Source organism: Spea bombifrons, chromosome 9 (assembly GCF_027358695.1).
Source record: "Spea bombifrons isolate aSpeBom1 chromosome 9, aSpeBom1.2.pri, whole genome shotgun sequence".
Classification (NCBI taxonomy): domain Eukaryota; kingdom Metazoa; phylum Chordata; class Amphibia; order Anura; family Pelobatidae; genus Spea; species Spea bombifrons.
The window spans coordinates 31752330-31773489 of NC_071095.1; the positions used below are offsets into that span (position 1 = coordinate 31752330).

The 21160-nt window shown below is 37.0% G+C and overlaps 1 protein-coding gene across 1 annotated transcript in view; it reads left to right on the forward strand.

Moving 5' to 3' along the window:
* INO80 (INO80 complex ATPase subunit) overlaps positions 1-20664 on the forward strand; it is a 43822-nt gene extending 23158 nt beyond the window's left edge. Inside the window, exons 17-36 of the mRNA XM_053474508.1 lie at positions 265-349; positions 589-706; positions 844-929; positions 1121-1288; positions 3014-3147; positions 4294-4361; positions 4755-4848; positions 7303-7477; positions 9340-9480; positions 9999-10224; positions 11244-11371; positions 12444-12538; positions 14496-14568; positions 14784-14942; positions 15276-15378; positions 15613-15701; positions 17124-17279; positions 17819-17978; positions 18341-18550; positions 19897-20664. Coding sequence (XP_053330483.1) covers positions 265-349; positions 589-706; positions 844-929; positions 1121-1288; positions 3014-3147; positions 4294-4361; positions 4755-4848; positions 7303-7477; positions 9340-9480; positions 9999-10224; positions 11244-11371; positions 12444-12538; positions 14496-14568; positions 14784-14942; positions 15276-15378; positions 15613-15701; positions 17124-17279; positions 17819-17978; positions 18341-18550; positions 19897-20111 — 2683 coding nt within the window. The 3' untranslated portion in view covers positions 20112-20664. The remainder of the gene's footprint in view (positions 1-264; positions 350-588; positions 707-843; positions 930-1120; positions 1289-3013; positions 3148-4293; positions 4362-4754; positions 4849-7302; positions 7478-9339; positions 9481-9998; positions 10225-11243; positions 11372-12443; positions 12539-14495; positions 14569-14783; positions 14943-15275; positions 15379-15612; positions 15702-17123; positions 17280-17818; positions 17979-18340; positions 18551-19896) is intronic.
* The last annotated feature ends 496 nt before the right edge of the window (positions 20665-21160 follow it).

A 21160-nucleotide genomic window follows, 5' to 3' on the forward strand; every position in this document is an offset into this window, starting at 1 on the left:
TCGTTATCTTCTGAGGTCCGTGTAAAACTGCATTTCTTTGACGATCTAAGAACCATGCCTGTGGTTACAAGAAAGTTAGTCTTTAGAGGCTCTCTTATGCTGAAGTCATAGATACCTGGGCCACACCAGTGTTACTGGAAATGTATCTTGTGTTTCATACAATAAAAACCAAACATATTGTAGATACATTCCATGAATCTCTCCAGCGTTTATTCTTTATTAAAACAAAAGTGTAAAAAAAAATTTTTTTCTTTATATACATAGCGTCCGATGGAAGATCCTACTGCAGTTTCAGTGTCGCAATCGGCTCCTGCTCACTGGTACTCCGATCCAAAACACAATGGCTGAGGTAACCTTACATTGAACTGTGTGCTTTTCCCAAGCCGGATCCTCTTTAGGTTTTGTTTTTGTGCTGAGATCCGAAGAAACCTTTGAATATTTATTTTAAACATGCATCAGGTTTGATGGTTAGAAACGCCATGTATATATTAGTTTTTATTCTGTTGAAGTACTTGATGTACGGATCAACTTGCTGTAGGCACTTGTCAGTTATGGTAAATAGAACAATCCGATGTACTCTTCCCACAGCTCTGGGCACTGCTGCATTTTATCATGCCTACCCTGTTTGACTCGCACGATGAATTCAACGAGTGGTTTTCTAAGGATATAGAAAGTCATGCCGAGAACAAATCTGCCATAGATGAAAGTATGTATCTGTTATACAACGTTCTTTATTTTGCTTAACTGTTTGACAGACTGTTTTTGTACGTGTTTTGCCATGGACTTGCACCCCTCTAAAGTACTCCCTGGCAATAAAATAATGTATGTGCACTTCCACATTAGATTCACTGTCGCGGTTACACATGATTCTCAAACCCTTCATGCTCCGGCGAATTAAGAAGGATGTGGAAAATGAATTGTCGGACAAGGTGAGAATACCTACTGTAATAATAGTTTATTTACAATAGTGATTTCTCTATGCACCACAGAATTCTAGCCTTTATCTTTACTGTCCATTGCTTTTCCAGTCTCTAAAATGTAAATTGAACATCTACAGATCGCCATGATTATACAAACAGGGAGGTTGGTTAACCAACAGCCTGTCTACTTGTAATTGCAGATTGAAATCCTGATGTATTGCAACCTGACCAGCCGCCAGAAGCTGCTTTATCAAGCTTTGAAGAACAAAATATCCATCGATGACCTTCTGCAGTCCTCCATGGGTACCGCACAGCAATCACAAAACACGACCAGCAGCTTAATGAACCTGGTCATGCAGTTTAGGAAGGTGATTATGAAAAACCAACTCGTGTTTTTAATACAGTGATACATACCTTGAGGCAGTGGGTTGATGCCTTTTTTTCAAACAAACGCTGTGACGGAATCCCCGATATTTTTTGAATGATACTCTCGAGGCATGTGCTGAATTCTTGCTTTGTTTTTTATTCAATATTTGGCAAAAGGAGAGCATCATTGTTAGCAAAGTAGATATTAATATTTCAGAGAAGCTAACAACCTATGCAGCAGATTTGGATTTGTAGAACCTTTAACAAATTTAACAATTTTGTTTGTACAAACATCTAAAAATGAAGAAGGCGCCGCACAAAACAAAGGGAGAAAGTGCAGAATTTTTCATTGGTTTTCCAACTCAAATCTAACTTACTCTCTTGTCTGTTGCGGAGGTACTCCAAGAAGCCAGAATAAAGTAGAAATGCTTCTTGTTCTCTGGGGATGTGTCTGCATTTTTCTGGTTTCTTGGAGTACTTGTGCAACACAAGTGCAACACAAAAACAAATTCAAATGAAAAATTCTGCGCTTTCTCCCTTTGTATTGTGGGGGCCCTTCCTCATTTAAAGACATTTGTACGAACAAAATAAACATGAACATGGAAGAGGCCCAGGTGCTGCAGGGGTGAGCCTCAAGCAGCAAAAAGCTGGGAGATAAACTAAAAAAAAAGAAGAGCTACCCTGAAGGAGATGGTGAAGCGGAGACATGGAAGCTGTTCTCGGGGAAAAAGTAGGGAGACATTGAAAGAGTGTGAGAGACAACAAATTTTTGTTTCCGAACCGAAAGGGCAGGAAACGAAATTCATTGTCCAAAAATGAATGGACCAGAAACAAAAAATGTGAACAGTTTTTGGTCCATGTGCACAAGTCTACTATACAGTCATATGGATCATTCTACCACTTTCCCCATGGCTCATGTGTACATTGAAGCCTCCTTAGCAACCTTACCCACCTCTTAACATGAAGGTCATCCTCCGTAGAGGTAAACCTTGAGGTACGACTGTAGGTGCTGCCCTGGGTCGGAATACACCACAGACCAAATGGCTTATTTAACCATGGACACTCAAAAATGTATGTGTGTGCATATCTGATGCATGTATGCATCTAAATAATTTACATACCTTTTATATCTGTCTAGATTAGAAATTAAAAAAAATAATAATTAAACCTGTATGTATTAAAAACTAATATTTTGCCTAAGGGATGTGAAATTCAGACTTCAGAGAAATAATAGAAATAGGATTTGTGATTTCCTCTTGTAACCTATTAATTTTATTAATTTTGTGTTTTTGTTCAACCATGTCATTGTTCAACTGTTATTTCCCTTTTCATTTATTTAACTTACATAAATTATATGTGGTTTTTTTTGGGAGAAGTAGTTTGTTTTGTGTTTTTTTTTATTTGCATTTATTTTGTAGCCCCCAACTAAAGTAAAATAAAAAAGTAGTAAAAAAAATGCTGTTTCTCTCCTGCTCACAATCACATTGGAAAAGATAAATGCAGAGAACAGGGACAATAGATAATGTAATAGATGTATTATTTAATTTGATATTTTTCAGAAAGCTGTCTTTTTAACCTTACCTTTCATCTTTCTGTCTTGTCTTTTAAAATTAATTGTAGTTGCAAAATGGATCTGTAAAAGGAGGATTTCTCAACCTCACCTTTGGATGCTTTGAATTTGTGATTTACTTTTGATCAGTGTATTTTCTACTATTGCTTTTATCCAGGTATGTAACCATTCTGAGCTTTTTGAACGTCAGGAGACTTGGTCCCCATTTCACTGCCGTTTAAGACCATACCAGATGTCTAAGTTTCTTTATCGCAATGGAAACATCCAGAATTTCAACAGTTCTAGCATACGGTAAGTAGATAAAATCAATGTTATTGAAATGTGTCGTGCTTAAACATTTTTGGTAGCGCACTCCAATAAGCTTTAACGGTATCTGGACATATTTTAATCAGAATCTAAGGTTTTATTTCATTTTTAATCCTTTGTTAATGAATAAGTATTGGCTGTAGCTATTTTTTACTACAAATGTATGCTAAGGTGTTACAGCTATGCATACATTTGTAGTAAAAAATACTACAATACCGGAATAAAAATTTATTTTTATTTGGATTTCATGTAACGGACATATTCTAAAAAATAAAAAAACGGAAAACAGTGTGCAGATGTATTCACCTCCTGCTATGAAGCCCCTAAGTAAGGTCTCAGGCAACCAATTGCAGTCCACCTGATCTCAGTGTATATACACCTGTTCCAAAAGGCCCCAGAGTCTGCAACACCACTGAGCAAGGGGCACCACCAAGCGATGAGGGTTGGGCTATATATATATATATATATATATATATATATATATATATATATATATATATATATATATATATATATATATATATATATATATATATATATATATATATATATATATACACACAAAACTTTGAACATCCCACGAAGCACCATTAAATCCACTATTAAGATATGGATTGACTATAGTAACACAACAAACCTGCCTTGAAATGGCTGCCCACCAAAACACGCAGACCAGGCAAGGAGAGCATTAATTAGAGAGGCAACAAAGAGACCAAAGATAGACCTGAAGAAGCTGCAAAGCTCCACAGCGAAGCTTGCAGGACCACTTTAGGCCGTATGCTCCACAAAGCTCGGCTTTACGGAAGAGTGGACAGAAAAAAGGCATTGCTTAAAGTCTACAAAAAGCAAACACGTTTGCAGTTTGCCAAAAGGCATGTGGGAGACTTCCCAAACTCATGGAAAATGGTATTCTTGTCAGATGAAAATTAGTATGCACAATGCATATTCTATTATGACTGACTAGACAGATGTGATGTTTCATGTATAACATTAAGTTATAAAAATTGCATTCTTATCGGTTTCTGAAAAGTGTCATTTTATCTGGATTGTTTGTAAAGCAATACTTTGAAAGACCAGAATACACATTTTTACATTTACTGAGCATCTATTTTGTATATGTGTTCACTTCAGGTGGATCAATGTTGTTCTTTCGCCGTTTGCACCAGACCATATCCAGCAATCCCTCTTCCACAGAAATGGTGAGGATCTGTATGCTGATATTTTGTTTTTGTAGAAAAAAATTAATGACATTATCTCAAGCACATGTTGCGTGCATGTACACTGGTGATCATATTTACTTCAGAGTTAAAGGGCAATGAGCACTTTGTTTAACCTAATAATGCTAATCATTAACTGATAATGATTTAATGTTATAAGAGAAGCTTGGGGGAAATCTAATAGGTAATGTAGTGCAACGGGACACTGTAGTATTCCACTTCCACCCTCCATATCTTGCCTTTTCACATTGGATATGCAGTGGAAGTTCAGAGTTTGATGATTGTTACCGAAATAAGCATTCAAAGGAAGGCTAACAAAGAATTTAATATTTTTGGTCATGATATTATCTATATTGTCTTGTTTTTATTTTCCAGGATCAGACAGAGAAAGCTGCTTCTCTTTTCTCCGTTTCATAAACATCTCTCCTTCAGAGATCAGAAATATCATGTTACAAGGCCACCTAGCCAGGTGAGAATAAAACTGTTTTATGATGGTTCAACTTACAATATTTTGAGTTTATGATTGTAATGCACATTCATTATATTGACTTGACTGCTTAAAAATGATACGTGTACAGCCGTGGCCAAAAGTTTTGAGAATGACGCATGTTAATTTTCACAAAGTCTGCTGCCAGAATGTTATGAAGACTGATCAGATGAATTCCAATCAATTGCAAAGTCCCCCTTTGCCATGACGAACAATGCCTTTTCCACGATGGAGCACCTTGCCTAATTGCAAAAGTGATCGAAATTGTTCACCCATGGCCGGGAAACAATCTTCAAGAGGCAGGGGGACAAAAAAAACTGTGAGAATCTCCAAGCATTGTTTATGCAAGAATGGGCTGCTATCAGTCAGAATGTGGCCCAGAAGTTAATTGACAGGGAGACCTTGAAAACGAGGAGTCAACACTGCAAATATTGACTCTCTCTCCGTAAACGTAATGTAATTGTCAATAAAAGCCTTTGACACTTACAAAGTGCTTGTAATTATACTTCAGTATACAGTAGTAACATCTGGCACAAATACCTAAGAACACTGAAGCAGCAAACTTTGTGAAGACTTGTGTCATTCTCAAAACTTCTGGCCACAACTGTACAGTACATGTAATGATATGTGAATTTGGCCTATATTTTCAATTTACAATTTAACCCAACATAAGTCAAGAGTTACTTGTATAGCTCACCTCACAATTCCAATCTTAAACAAATATGCGGGAGAAATATATAACTGATAATGCGCATGAGGGTAGCAATTCCCCCCAGAGGGTGATGAGTGAATGAATTCTACAAGATAGGAAGCAGGATTGTTATATTCAAAAGGCTCGTGTGAGAATGGGATTACGGTGAGAGATCGGAAGCAATTTCATTGGAGGCTGGTTCATGAATGCCGTGGAGATCTTTACCTCATTGTGTTTTGTTTTTCTTTAATCCTTTCCAGTGTATTTGCTTTATCCAAAAATGATGTTCCACCTTGCTATAAAAATGCAAGTCTTCAATTCCGAAGTCTGGGGAATTAGTCTATATTTTATGTAGTGTTCTAAAATAGTTCATATTCCCCAATGCCCTTGTAGTATCTGAAATGTAGGCCTGCAAGGACACAGACAGAATATATTTTGGAACATATTAGTGGGGTTAGAAACTATAAATTATGTATATTGTTTCTATGCATTTTAAGAAATGTTAGTTTTGGTATTACGGCATTTGCTCGTATTTGCAAATGCTCTGGACCAAACCCCCCCGCATGTAAATTAATATTTACTAGTAAAGCTTTTCTAGGTATTAAAGCCTAGTTTGATAAATATTGTGTGTGAGTTGTTTGTATTATAATATAGCTTTTATTTTGATGTCATAGTAAAATAAGGTGATTAGAGAAATGCACAAAATCCAATCATTAGTCTGCTGTTTGTTTTTAACACCCAGTTTGTTCATTAAATTATTTTAAATAAACAAAAAATTTACATAAATTTTATCCAATTAATCAATTCATCTAAAAATGTATCTGCCAACTAATCTATTATGAAAATAATTGTTAGTTGCAGCCCTAAACAAAAACTTACTTGGCATGCATTGCTAGGTGTGACAATACGTATATATGTCACCTAGAGGAAACTGCTCAAGATTATATATAAATACAAATTTTGTATTCACATATGTGTGCCAGCCTCACTTACATGTTGTTTTTCTATGTTTAATTCATGTGATTTAATTTATGTTGTAAGTAGTTGTTCAGGTATCAACAATCAAGCCCTTTAGAGGCATCTTGATTTTGAATTTATTATTTTATTTTTAATACGATTTTATTATTTTCAATACGCGTAAAACAAGGAATCTCGCATTATTTCCTTCCGGAGCGCATCGCAAATATCTGCTCATGTTCTTTGTAATCCGAGCCTAAATTAACAGAAATATTTTAAATAATACCACCACACCCAGTCAAAGCAAAACTAATGTAGCATTTACCAAAAATACAATTTAGGAGCCTAATTCATTTCCTATATGTTTAAGTAGTAAGTTTAAAGAGAGCAGTATACCAATTTTTATGTGGTTGGCTGATTTATTGCGGTAGTCAGTGCCTTTTGAGCGGTAGCTTAATACAATACAATACATTACGCAGAGCTTAATACAATACATATATTCAAGGGGTATGACAAGACAAGAATTGACAGACTAAGACAAACCGATACATTTGCTGGAGAGAGAGCCCTGCTCGCAAGCTTACCAGCTGTCATTCTTTAAGGCAGCAGCGGAACTTAAGGAAAAGTTACTGTACTGTAAAACTAACTCCCATAGAATCAATTGTTTAGTATTTACTGAGCTCAATAGGTTGGTATTTTATAATAGTGTAGAAGGGGCGAAAGAAGCCTGTAACAACTTTTGGAATTTTTTTTTGTCTAATGAATGTACCTTTTATGTTCTCTTGCAGATGGTTAGCACTTTTCTTGTCGCTAAAAGCTTCATACAGGATCAACCATTCACGATTATGGGATGAGAGGGGCGATTCCGGTGCCACATCTCCATACCTTGCCAACACAGATTTATTGCTGCTTATGGACTACTCCCTTTGCTTCCCCAATATTCACTGTTCCACTATACTTCAGGTAAAATAGTCATTTATCTATTGCCTTTTTTGTTGTTGTAACAAAGCGGTCATAGCATTATCTGTGTCTTAATATACTATTGAGGTATGTGACCATATAAATTAGACTGTAAGGTGTAAAAAGAGAGCCCGACTTGATATTGCACTGCACCAGCGGATACATACATCCAGCAGTGTGTTATGGGACTGAATTTCCCCAAAAGTGGTCCATTTTGATTAATTTATCCCTAGAGTAAGAAAGTGGGTAGGACAGTAGGAGCAGCAGTAGTAGAAGTAAAAAGAGAATTGAACATAAATGAATTCCCCAGAATAAGGAAAGTCATGAAGGTGCTGGGCAGGAACATCTAGCAGGACTGGATTTCCCCAATATTACTGTTTTTTTTTTAAATAATCCCCCAGAATATGTACAATGAGAAAGGAGCAGCAGCAGTATGGTCCAAGGCCTGGGCATGCAGGCAATGGGCACATGCAGCCCCTTGGTGCATGCCTGAATTGCCTCAATATTACTAAAATTAAAGTAGTTGATCCCCCAGAGGAAGGACAGTGAGAGTGAAGCAGCAGGAGGGCTCTAGACCTTGCCAGACGGGCACTGGCGGATACGCGCATGCACCCTCCTTGTGTTACTGAAATTCAAATGTTTAGTCCCCCAAGGTAAGAGTAGCAGCACTAGAGCCTCACTCACTTTGAATATTGAGTGCTGGGTAACCTCATTTTGAAGAAGCTCAGGTGTGAGGAGAGCTTGTGTTCTCAGGGGGTTGAGTGTGCTTCCTGTCAGCGAATACCTTCTCTGTTTGGACACTGGTGGATGGGCGTGAAAGCAACTACTGGGCCAGTAAGGAAAAAGCTGGACAACAGCTTTCTGATCCCAATAATAAGGAGGGTACTAGTGCCGCTACAAGCGATTGAGAATTGCACATTGGCACTGCTGCTGGTAATGTCCCCACCACTTCGCACCTGAACTCAACTTGATCCTATCATGTGTTTTCCGTGTCTATAATCTAGATTGTTATACAGTACTCGATACGGCTGTACGACTATTATTTTGTATCTTGATGTGGCTTGTTTACATTCCATGTTCCGTATGTGCCATGTCCTCTTTGAATAAAAGAAGATAATCATCAGCCCAATCAGAAGTGGGCTGATGATTATCAGATCATTCCTGGCCAATAGGAGTGATCTGATCATTATAGCAGCCCCTGGATGACCCTGCCCTAGAAAGAGAGAGGGGTCATCTAAGGTAATAATGAAAAAACCCCCCCACAAATTATTAATAGAAAATACTTAATTATTACCTAATCACTTGTCAGTGACGTTTTAAGTCACAGATTATTGATCGGTCTCCCTGATCAATGTCAGCAGCCTAAACCTGTCAATCTGATAAAAAAATATTTTAAAAGGTTTAAAAATTCAAATGCTCACGTTCCGGTTTTGAGTCCACAATATCTGAGAAACATGACATATATTGCTGTACTCGGGGGGGGGGGGTTACTGTATTTTGTTCTTTCATATGTTCACTCAGAAAAATAAACATTGGGAAACTGCAACGTGGATGTGAAAACTATTTTCTTTTTTTGTTAGACTAACTTTGGAAGGCACTGTAGAATCAGCTGCATGGGGCAGGCCTGTTTGTCACTAACTAGATTTCCCTGCGCTGTCTAGTTTTTGTAAATATTTACTTTGACTCACTCAACTTTTACATTTTACTAAAAATTTTATGTATTGGATGATATAATGGAAACAAATTAGCACCCCTGGGGCTCTTAAAAAAAAAATAAAAATAAAAAAAAAATTAGAATGTATGACCCTTTACCTGTTACCTGCCCATCGTTGATTATCTTCTGAATATTTTCTTTGCTTCTTTAGGAATTTGTTTTCACCCAATATTGCAAGCCAGTTTATGGATTTACAGACCATAGGATATACGGGGAAAAATCCGGTCAGTGTCAATTTCTACAGTGCCAGATTACAGAATTCCCCTCTTCATTATGCATTGCCTCACCTCTGGTAAGTACAGTACTTGCTTCCTTTTTTGTTACCTTACGCTTCCCTTTCGATGACCGCTTACAATTCTTTACCAGGGATGTTTCACCATTCTACCTAAAGTCATCAAAGAAAAAACAGAAATGGAAAGTAGTCGCGTACACATTGTGCCAGCCAATAAGCTTTGGAGATGTGTCGATAGGATGATACTTTAAAGCCTCCCAAAGCACTAAGCCGGCATTTAAAAAGTTTAAACCAAATTACCAAATTCCGTAGTCTAATGAAATATAGCTCAAATGTAACAAATGGTTATACGCGTAATGAAAAAATTAAGTCAAAGAATGAGTGAAGTCAAAGAATGAAATGAATACAGAATGTCTCACACTCAGAAAAGCTCCCGTAGCTTCAAAGATGAGAAGAGTCACCATGGCAAACCACAGATTCCCTGTAGCTAAAATACCAGCATCCAGGAGACCCCAGAATCTTTAAGCGTGTACGGCAAATAAAGATAGTCTAGACATATTTTTATTTTCTTATTACAGGTCACTGCTGCACCAATAGACACCTACTGCAATGACAGGAGTGCCGAGTGTGAGCGGCAGGCTTTCAGAGATGGAAGATGCCTTATTAGCTGGCACTGTGCTATGTTTGGTTCCCCAGAACATTCTGCTAACTGGACAGAGAGACATTTGCAGTTTTTTCCATCGAGCCCTGGTGGTTTGGTTGCAATCAGACCCCAGCACGGCTGGTCGTATGTTAGAATCCCAGGTAGGTGATGGAATCAGAATTACAGAGCCTGTGTGTATGAGCAGCACAAACATCCCTAGTGCCTCATAACTAGAAGAGAAGTATAGAAGTGAAGATGTACACTAAAGATTATCTGACCGTAAAAAGACTTTGTGTGTGATAAAAAGTAAACGCTCCAAACTTCTCCGCTCGTGTAGCAGGATCAGTTCTCCTTCATAAGAGATCACAATGAGAAAAAGAGGCAACAAAGTGCATAGCAAAGTATTGTATAAAAGTATAAAAGTCTTCATCAGGAATATGCATATATAGATAATAGATGTATTGCACTCGCTGTATTCAGTGACGTCAGTTGTACTTCTCAGGCTTCTGTGTCACATATGAGATGTCTCATTCCTCCAGTCCCAATTATCAAATAGAGGAATGGAGAAAAAGTAGAGTGGATTTATTACATAAAAAGTACCTAAAATACCTTACAATTTAAAACAATAGGTCACTTGGATGTCATGTCCTTCAAGCCCTCTCTGTATAAAGTTCAACTTGGGACAGAATATTTGAACTTAGTTTTAATGGCGTAAATTAAATACATATATTAAAGTTCTTAAACATATTTTACTTCAAATAAAAATGATAATCTGATTCAGCGGTGATTTAGTGTCTCTCCATCCATTGAAGTGGCATCTTGGGTGCTCTCCAAAAGCAAATCTTGAAGATGCTGCTGGGTGATGTTGTGACCTGCACAAATTATTTACCTTGCACAAAACAGTTTATGCCAATTTGAAAACACATTTTATTTTCTGCATAGCAAAGATGTACACACCAAGCATTCTGACCTCCTATGAATGAGAGGCACATCGAATTTGTGGTGGTGTGCTTTTAATCTAAAAAAAAGAAATTGTAAATAAGTCCTGCAATATCACAGTGAAAATCCAACAAAATGTTTTACTTCTTCTTATAAATCTAAACTTAAATTGTTTTCCGTTCTGTCTGCAAAAATAATCTGTAATGGTATTTTGTCATAATGTCATCTTCACTGCTTGCAGACAAAGAGAGTTTAATCACAGACAGCGGGAAGCTGTATGCCCTGGATATGCTTCTGACACACCTGAAATCCCAAGGACACAGAGTGCTCATTTACTCGCAGATGACCCGGATGATAGACTTGTTAGAGGTAAACTGCAAAAATCCCGCTTCCTTTATTCACTCTGCTGCCACAAATGAAAAGGCTTCTCATACTCGAGGAAAATGGCACGTTCTACATTTCTGCTTTCTTCTTCAGCTGTGATTTCCTTGCTTTTCGTTTTGGGTCCCCACACAAGATATATAGTTCTTTTCAGGGCTTTCATTTTTTAACCGTATTCAAATATATATAAAGAGTTTTAAAGCTCTCCCGAGTGTGTGTAAACCTCACATGCCAGGGATTTTCCATTAATTGTGGCAGCCATAGTGTAGTATTAAAAGGTGTCTAAGTGGAATTTGGAAAACACATTTTGCAATGCTGCTTTGGATTCATTGCCTAGGCACAGGGGTGTCCAACCCGCGGCCCTCCAGCTGCTGCAGGACTACATGTCCCATAATGTTCTTTCAGCTCAATGGCTGGCAGAGGAGTATGGGAGATGTGGTCCTGCAGCAGTTGGAGGGCCGCAGGTTGGACACCCTTGGCCTAGGATATGTGCAATAAGTAGACACAACTACCTTGAACTGAGTACAGCAGGAATGAACAGTGTATTGTTGTAAAACATAGACTGATATAGCCTACTGAATATTTGGCAGCCAGGCTGGAGCCATCTCTGACTACCTTGGGGCCTTGTATGACAGGTCATTCTGTCACACCCCACATGCATGTTTTTGCACATACATTACTGTTTTGTCTCCAATGACCTGCATGCGTACGTTTTGTCATGCTTTTGGAACGCAAATGGGACAATTTTGGCTTGGTTAAGGAAGAATTATTTTGCAGGTGTATACCTTGATGGAAAGAGGTTAGTGCAGCTATGGAGAGGTTGAATCATTGACGTTTGCTTGGCCTTACGACAGATAACATTTTCAAGCAATTTGTTGGTCTTTGCAATTCTGAATAACAACATAAGTATGTTTCCTTGTGACTAAGACACTATATCTGAGCTCAGAGAGACAATATTGTAAGGCGTTCTCCATTCTAATTCCCACGAAATTGCTACACAATTGGTTTTGTTTTAAGTCCTGAACTATCTTTGTAACCGATTTTCCTGCTGTCTCTGTAGGAGTACATGGTATACAGGAAGCACACGTACATGCGACTGGATGGCTCGTCCAAGATTTCTGAGAGACGAGATATGGTCGCTGACTTCCAGAGCAGGTATGTTAATTTTGTTAATGTAATCCTGACTTTTGGGAATTGCAGCTGCTGCGCCTTTAGCCAGAATGATGAAGGTGGTGAACCTGTAACTAATTTGCCTATATTTTGTTTCTGCAGCAAAAATATGATATTTTACCCCTTCTTATGTGTAAACTTCATTGTATTGTGTACTGTCCCTGTGTATGTGATCTGTGTGTATGTACAGCCTCATCTTTTGCATACATTTATTGAGTGGATGGGGGCTCTTAACAATGCCATTTAATTTCCATATGTTTTTCTATTTGGTTTGGAACTAATGGGTTTTTTTTTTTTGTACCACATTATAAAAGTAGCTAGATGGGTGTCATGTATATCTTATTTCCATAGGTTAAAATATAAGTTATTTGTAAGATTGTCGCCCCAAAAATTACAACAAATAAGACACTGAAAAGTCAGCAAAGCCTAGTATACACAGATAAAACCACACATTTACATAATGCCACCATCACCAGCCTGTCACTATTATTATAATATGATAATATTATAATCAGTTGAGATGTAATATTCAGAAGACAAATGTGAAATTCTCGTTCATATGTATAAAGCTTCACATACCTTTTGCTTATACATTTTCTAAACTGTTGGCGCTATGTATTTCATTCAAAGTAACATCCTAGTATACATGTAAGTTGTATGCGTCTTCTAGTATGTTAGTATGGTCCTTGTTAGTGCTCACAATAGTGACGCTGGAGTGATGTCCTCTAGGGGCATCTTTTCATGACATATTAGTACCTCCTTGATCACAAACAAGTGAAGGCAAATATCGAGAATACTTTGGTCTATACAAAAAACTCCCCAGCTTTTTTACTTTAGTGTTAGTGATCCCAAATATAATAAAGTTAGAGGTGCCCATAGAATTCTATAATTTCCATGAAAAATAGGGCACGGAAAGGGGGCCATATTTCATGACATTTTTGGCGAGTGGGGAGCAAATGCTTAACGCGCACTCTTACACCCAGACATATCAGAACAGGCGATGGATAGGCTGGAGGTGCTGCACTCATGGTACTTTATATACTTTGGGACATAAGGAAGTATTGTATAGGGTTTGCTCCCCATGGTTTTGCAAAGTGACAGCTATTAAAGTTATTATGGTCTGGTTGAAGTGTTCCAACCTTGTCTGTGTGCGTTAATGTATGGACTTCTTAGTAGCAGGGGTGTGAGCGCCATGTATTGGTCACATTACTACAATTGTAGATTACACTCAGGAAATTAATACAGTTACCCACAACGCTACAAAGTCTGGCACATCTTAAGATAAATGAGATGGAAAAAATAAGTTATCAGTAATTACAAAATTAACCGTAGTTAATTGTCTGTATTTAAATATCATGTATACAATGGTTTTCAGCATACATGTCTATAGAAATTGATTACAATGCTGTTTGTTATATGAAAACATCATCTGTTTGGAAGGATGCTTCCTGCTAATTAAAGCCTTCAAGATTGCTGCGCAAACACTTTGTACATTGCCTTTAAAACCTAAACTTGGGTCAGCAAACACACTGTGACCATCGGAACACAGGACTGATGGTTGCTGATAAAGGTCCTCTGTACACCTATGAAGATATTCCTTTAAACTGGCTACAATAGTCACTTACAACATTAACAATGCCTACACTGTATATCGGATCAATCTGATGTTATTTTAATGGAAAATAAAGATTTTCTGTCAAAAAGGGAACTCATAAGTGTCCCCAAACTTTTAAACCTTAGTGTGTGTGTGTCTGTGCATATATATGTGCATATATATGTATTGCATATTGCAATGTGAAACTTTATTATCATTGTGACAAAGGTTTCATTATTTATCCTAATACTTTAAGATCACCTGGTTGATCCGTTAGTTGTTGAAAACATATTTATGTTAACATTTTGAAGAAGAAAAAAAAGACCCGTTTTTATTGCTTTGTTTCAGGACGGACATCTTTGTTTTCCTGCTTAGCACAAGAGCTGGAGGATTAGGTATTAATCTCACTGCCGCAGATACAGTAAGTATCCGCTTACAATTTCCCTATAACCGAAGGTTATTTTTTATAATGGTGTTATTTAAATTGTACTGTATAATTGGACCTACTTCCAATAAACTATTTTGTTTGTAGGAGGGTAAAGTATTTCAGGTTTTCTTTAAATGTAGTTGTGGATACTCTGCTACGGTTTCTACTGCTGCGACGACTCATTTTGCGAACGCTTTTCTTTTGTACAGGTCATTTTTTATGACAGTGATTGGAATCCGACTGTTGACCAGCAGGCCATGGACCGGGCTCATCGTTTGGGCCAGACCAAACAGGTCACTGTGTACAGACTTATTTGTAAGGGTACCATAGAGGAGCGAATCTTACAGAGGGCAAAGGAAAAGAGTGAGGTGAGAAACCGTAACAAGGAAATTCTGACATCTTTTACAAAGTTTGCATAATAAGCTCAAAGTAGTTCTTTGTACACTGTGGAGTCTTTTTGTAAAGACAGGACAAAGACAGATTTTCTCTTTGTGAAACTTAAATATGATAGCACTGGATTGTTTTTATTTATACAAATAAATCAGGGTTGTGAAGTGAAATCTGATTTTGTTCTCATTTTTTTAGACAATTTTTTAGCTATTTTCCTGTGTATTTTGAATACTATAACAATGGAATGCAAGTCAAGATAAAGTTTGACAAAACATGGATAACTGTTTGTTTATTCTTCTTGTGTGCTGTAGATCCAACGAGTAGTGATATCGGGTGGAAACTTTAAACCAGACACTCTTAAACCAAAAGAAGTGGTCAGCCTGCTACTGGATGACGAGGAGCTAGAAAAAAAATGTATGTATGATTTAAAATCAATCACACCAATATTATTACAAATACCCAACAAATAGATTAGTCAGTTATCTGTAGAGACCAAATGCAAATTCCAGAGGGCATTTTTATAAATGTTATTTTGTTGCTATGCCCCTTGTTCCATTTGTCTTTTATTTTTATTATTCGCTTGCTTCTAAATTTCTCAGAAAAAAAGAAGCTATTGTTCAGACCCGTTTGTGTTGTCTCTCCCCGTAGTACGTCAACGACAAGAAGAGAAGCGGCAACTGGAGGAGACAAACAGAGTGAAGGAGCGCAAACGCAAAAGGGAGAAATATGCAGAAAAGGTTATAATACAAAAGCCATTCTATTTTATTTTAACAAAAGTTTTTTGTTAGTTGGTTATGACTCTTATGTGGGCAGATAGATCTAAACCTGAAATATGTTCATATAGTTGAAATATAGGTAAGACTAATTTTTCAAAGGCATGTTGCATCAAATGCCCTATGCTGTTTAAGCAAGTGCTTACAGCATTTTCACAAATGTCACCATTTTTGGGTCATTGAGAAATTCTGCTAGAGCACTTACCACTCTCTAACAGCTAGCTGGTTAGCATTTGTGCCAGTGAGGATTAAAAACTTGCATAGATGAGCTTTCCAATGCAATCTTTATAGCTACTAGCTAAAGTTTTGAGATTAGGCTTTGGAGGTTATGAGTATGGTGGTTGAGAGCAAATGGTTGTTACATAGTTACATAGGCGGAAAAAAGACACGCTTGTAGCTCTTTTCAACAAACTAGGGAAAAAAACAATTTCTTGACCCCAGAATGGCAGTCCGATATCTCCTTGGATCAAGAAGCTGTTTCCTCATAGTTTAAAAATGATATCTCTGAATATTATGTCTTTGCAAGTATTTATCCAGTTGCTGTTTAAACGTCCGTACAGACTCTGATAAAACTACCTCTGCAGGCAGAAAATTCTATATTATTGTCCTTACTGTAAAAAAAACCTTTCCTCTGCCTTAGACTAAATCTCCTTTCTTCCAGTCTAAATGCGTGACCACGTGTCCTGTGCATAGTCTTGTTTATGAATAGATTTGCACACAATGGTTTGTATTGGCCCCGAATATATTTATATAATGTTATCCTATCCCCTCTGAGGCGCCGTTTCTCTAAACTAAACAGATTTAAATTAATTAACCCTTCTTCATAACTAATGTGTTCCGTTTCTTTTATTAATTTTGTAGCCCACCTCTTTGTATTGGAATTAAGTAGTATGTTGAAGTTTAATGATGATGGCCAGGGGCAGCTCTACACTAAACATACATACATCATGTGGATGGTCGTGTGTGCCTTACTTACCTGGAGAACGCATGCACCAGGATACAAAAAAGCAAGGCAGGGGAGGCAGTGTGATGCTTTGAACAATGTTCTGCTCACAAACCTCGGGTCCTGCCATTCATGGTGATGTTACTCTGACACGTTGCCTTATACTTATTGTGCATTAGTGAATTTTGGTGGTCATTATTGATAACCTCTTCCCTGTTTGGAATGGTCACAAAAGAAATTATCAAGAATCGGCTAGATATAAATAATTGAGCTATACATTTCACAAGTTTTTTGTGGTTTTTTTTTTTACATTTTACTATTGCATAGAAAATAGGTTGATGATTTATGTTTCTGCAACACTAAACAAATTCATTTTTTTAAATAAAATTCTCAACAATGAATAACAGTACCTTTAGAATTTGTTTTGGGGTTTTGTTTTGCAGAAGAAGAAAGAGGATGAGATTGATGGGAGGAGGAAGAGAGAAGGCATTAATCTTGTGATCCCTTTTGTTCCGTCAGCTGATAACTCCAACCTTTCAGCTGATGGTGAGGATTCCTTTATCAGTGTAGACTCAGCTGTGCCAAGCCCCTTCAGTGAGGTGAGCATTAATCTGCTTGAGGTCAACGCTATAAATATATTCCAAGCTATGTATGTAATTTTCTAAACACAAGTTTTATCTTAAATAACAGTTTTATCTTATCTTAGTATTTCCCCAGAACAAAAAAAGAACAGGTAAACCTTCAGTATCAAAATATTTAGTGTAACTAATTAGTGAATAATGTTGCCTAACCATTTTCTAATGTGTGTGTTCCAGTTGAAGTCATCAGTTCCAGAAGTTTTTAAAAAAAAATGTTTTGGTTAGGTTGTGCTGTGCATTCTTTGACAATGCTGAAGGGATTATAGAAGCAACTACATGCGTAAAAGTCCACTAGGTAGATGCTTGTAGTTTACACCACACATACAATATCGAAAACTTATGCTAGTAGAACTATTATCTGTAGATGGTTAAGTAAATCTATATGCATGTGAATTTTATTTTGCCCAAAAAGTTTATTTTGGTGGTAGATATTTATTTATGATGTACCATTATATTTTGTAAAAAAAAAAAAAAAAAAGTGCATTCCTGTCTGTGAACAGATATCAATTAGCAGTGAACTCCACACTGGATCTATTGCACCAGACGAGAGCAGTAATGACATGCTGGTTATAGTGGACGATCCTTCCTCATCAGCACAGCAATCCCGGGGAACCAACTCCCCAGCTTCAGTCACCGGATCTGTTTCAGACACTGTGAATGGTGAGTGTTGTCGATTGAGGTTTTCTGTTTTCTTCATTACTGCATTCACATTTGCATTGCTGCACCCCCCCCCCCAAAGCGTGGGGTGGTGCGGCCTATGTTCGGGCCGATACGGTAGTCACTTGTTCTTGTTTTCTTTTAACCTTCAGTAATCGCAATAATGGCTCCCTAAGCTTAGGTGTGAGTGTTTATAAGAGCAAGTGCCGATCCAATCATTGTTATTAATGTTAATTTTTCTATTAATTTAGATTTATTATTGTGTACACTATGGAGATGGTTTACCAGGGTATACTAAATAGATCAATGCCTAGAATATCCAATAAAATGTTTGGTTACCACCCTCTGTTTTGTTTATTAAACAGGAATGTCCAGCCTAGAAACGAGTAGTGGACGTGCAAATTCAAGTAGAAGCAGAGGACGTCCCAAGAGTGGTGGGATAAACTCAAAAGGGACCAAGTCACGGAACCGCAAGTCCACTGCAGGCAGTGCAGCAGCTATAGCCGGTGCAATGGCTGGGGCAGCGGCAGCTTCTGCTGCAGCTTATGCAGCATATGGGTACAGTGTACCAAAAGGTAATATTGCTTTCATGCAATAACACAAATCTAGTTGTGACTCCACAATTTCACATTCCACCCAGTTGTACATACAACCAATAGATAATACCTATTGCTTTACTGAATTACATTGGAGTGGTAGCATCCAAGATCTCTGAGAGCAGGTTTGTTACTATGATTTCCAAAACTGTCAACCTGAATCACTTTTTTAATTAAACCCCATTATTTCCATGTTTTATGACATAGATCTGTATGATGAATTGGTTACATATCCCATTATTTTGGGGCAAATAAGAATTACACTTAATTGTTTCTCTCTCTAGGGAACTCATTAACTGTTTGTTTGTTGTAACATTTTTCAACATATTGGTGTTACAAAGTTAAGCTCTTTGTACTGGTTAACAACTTTCAAGATCACCAGTCTTGAAGGAAAACATATACATATTAAAATACTTTACTAAATTTATCCTTTTCAGTAAGCTTTATTTTATAAGACAATAAGCAGCAAATGCATGTATGAAAATCATTTCACATACAGGCTTGATTTAACCCCTCTGCGTCCGGTAACGTAACAGGTACGTCATGCCCTAGTGGGCTTATTGGTTCTGTAATGTAAAAAAAAAAAAAAAAAAAAAAAAAAAATGCCCCCACGTACAAATCACACGTCGTTTTAGTAATTTCACATACCCAGAAAAAACTGGATAGAATGGGTTTGTTAAAAATGAAAAAAAAAGTACTGCAATGTTTAGGACTAACTGGTGCTGAAATGATTAAAACAAAAGTGTTAAAATGCCCCTAGTAAAATACTTTGGGATGTCGGCTTTTGTTTAGGAGTTTTTCTTTTTCTGGCAGCTATTGGGGCATAACTTCCAGCATACCACATCTTTAATAAGTTTTGTTTAGCAACAGCGATGCACCTCATTTATATTTAATCTTATAAGTGCCAAAATAAATGAAAATAACAGACACATGTGGTGTTTTCAAAAACAGGACCAATGCCTAAATACACAGGTTTTTTCTTTCATATATAGATTTTATAGGTGAAAATGTTTACTATTTTTTCTAATTTTCCTCACTTTATTAGATATTTTTCATACTAAATGATGGTGTATATATAATGTATTTATACATTGTGCATAATGTGTGGGGGTGCAGTAAATGAGTTGGTGGGCAATCAGAGTTGAAGCAAAGGCACATTTAGTGCAAACATGGTTAAAGAAATGGTCCTCAAGGGGTTACAATTTATATTTCGATACACTGTTAGCAGAAAGAGAACAAGATACAGTAACAATGAATATCTTATAGGATCTGATGTGATCTAGAGTTGACATAACTCATAATTTCATATTCGTTGGTTTTTGTAGGTCTCCCATCTACTAGTCCTCTTCAGACTTCTCTGTTACGACCTTCTGGGATATCTGATTTTGGCCCACTCAACACATCCTCGCCGATTAGTTCCCCTTTAGGCAAAGGGAACATTGTTCCAGCTAGTGCAAAAATAATGAATCCAATTGGATCTACAGCAGAAGACCCTACAAGAAGACACTGCAAAGGTCCCAGTACTCCAGGTGCTAGGTAGTTTCAACCATTTGTATATTCGATAAAAGAAGGAAGGGTTTTGCTATATCTTCATTGGCCAAAATTTGCTTTAAGTGGTTTCAAACGCTTCCAGAATTTACATGATATAATTTGCCGTAAACTGTTCAGAACCAGTTAAATCTTTGCCTTCCAAAAATCACCATCAACATTTTTGGATCTGAGTTATGTCTGGCTTACAAATGTACTGCTACTTACCACATATAATCTTGGGAGCTGAAAAAATGTCCAGACAAAAACTATATTGCAATGATGCCTCATGGGCAACAGAGGTCCTTCCCATATAAAATCATATTAAACCTTACTGTAGCTGCTTGCGCTGTCTTCACTGCCAGTAAACTGGGTATTGAAAAGGAAAATAGTTGTTCCATACAAGGAGCGTATTGCTGGATGACGCATGCAACTTCACCTACTGTGTCGTTAATAACCACCATGTTCATTTGCCTTTCTTATGTTTGTTTTTCATTGGATCAAAAATCTGCTGCATAGATTTGTTGACTCATACAGTACCCTTTAAATAAATCTATTAACAGTCAGTAATCATTGGCAAAGTCCTAGATTTAGTCTCTTACCTCGTCATTTGTGCAAAACCCTGCTTCCAGTTTATCTGACACATGAAGAACGGAAGCTAACTTCTGTAAAAGGAGACAAATTTCAGTCAAATATTAACAAATATGCTGCAAGAAGGGCCATTTGCAAAATAGCAGTCATTTTAATCCCCACATGTAATTTGCAAACCTACATTTTATATAGTTAACCACCATTTCATGTAGTAGTAAATCGAATTTGCGAGAATCTGAACAATGCAAAGCCCTTTTTTCCTCTTTACTATGCGTTGTCTATTTTTATATCTGAATTTGTATATATGTATAAAAAGAGACACATCTTTCTTTTACTATCTGGAGAGAAAACCAATCTGAATAAATTGAAGATAATTTTAGGTAACTTTGTATCTGACTTTTATTTTGAACTGCCATGGTGTATTTTTTAACCAATTAACAGATGCTCCTTTCATACTTAGATAGAGCTAAA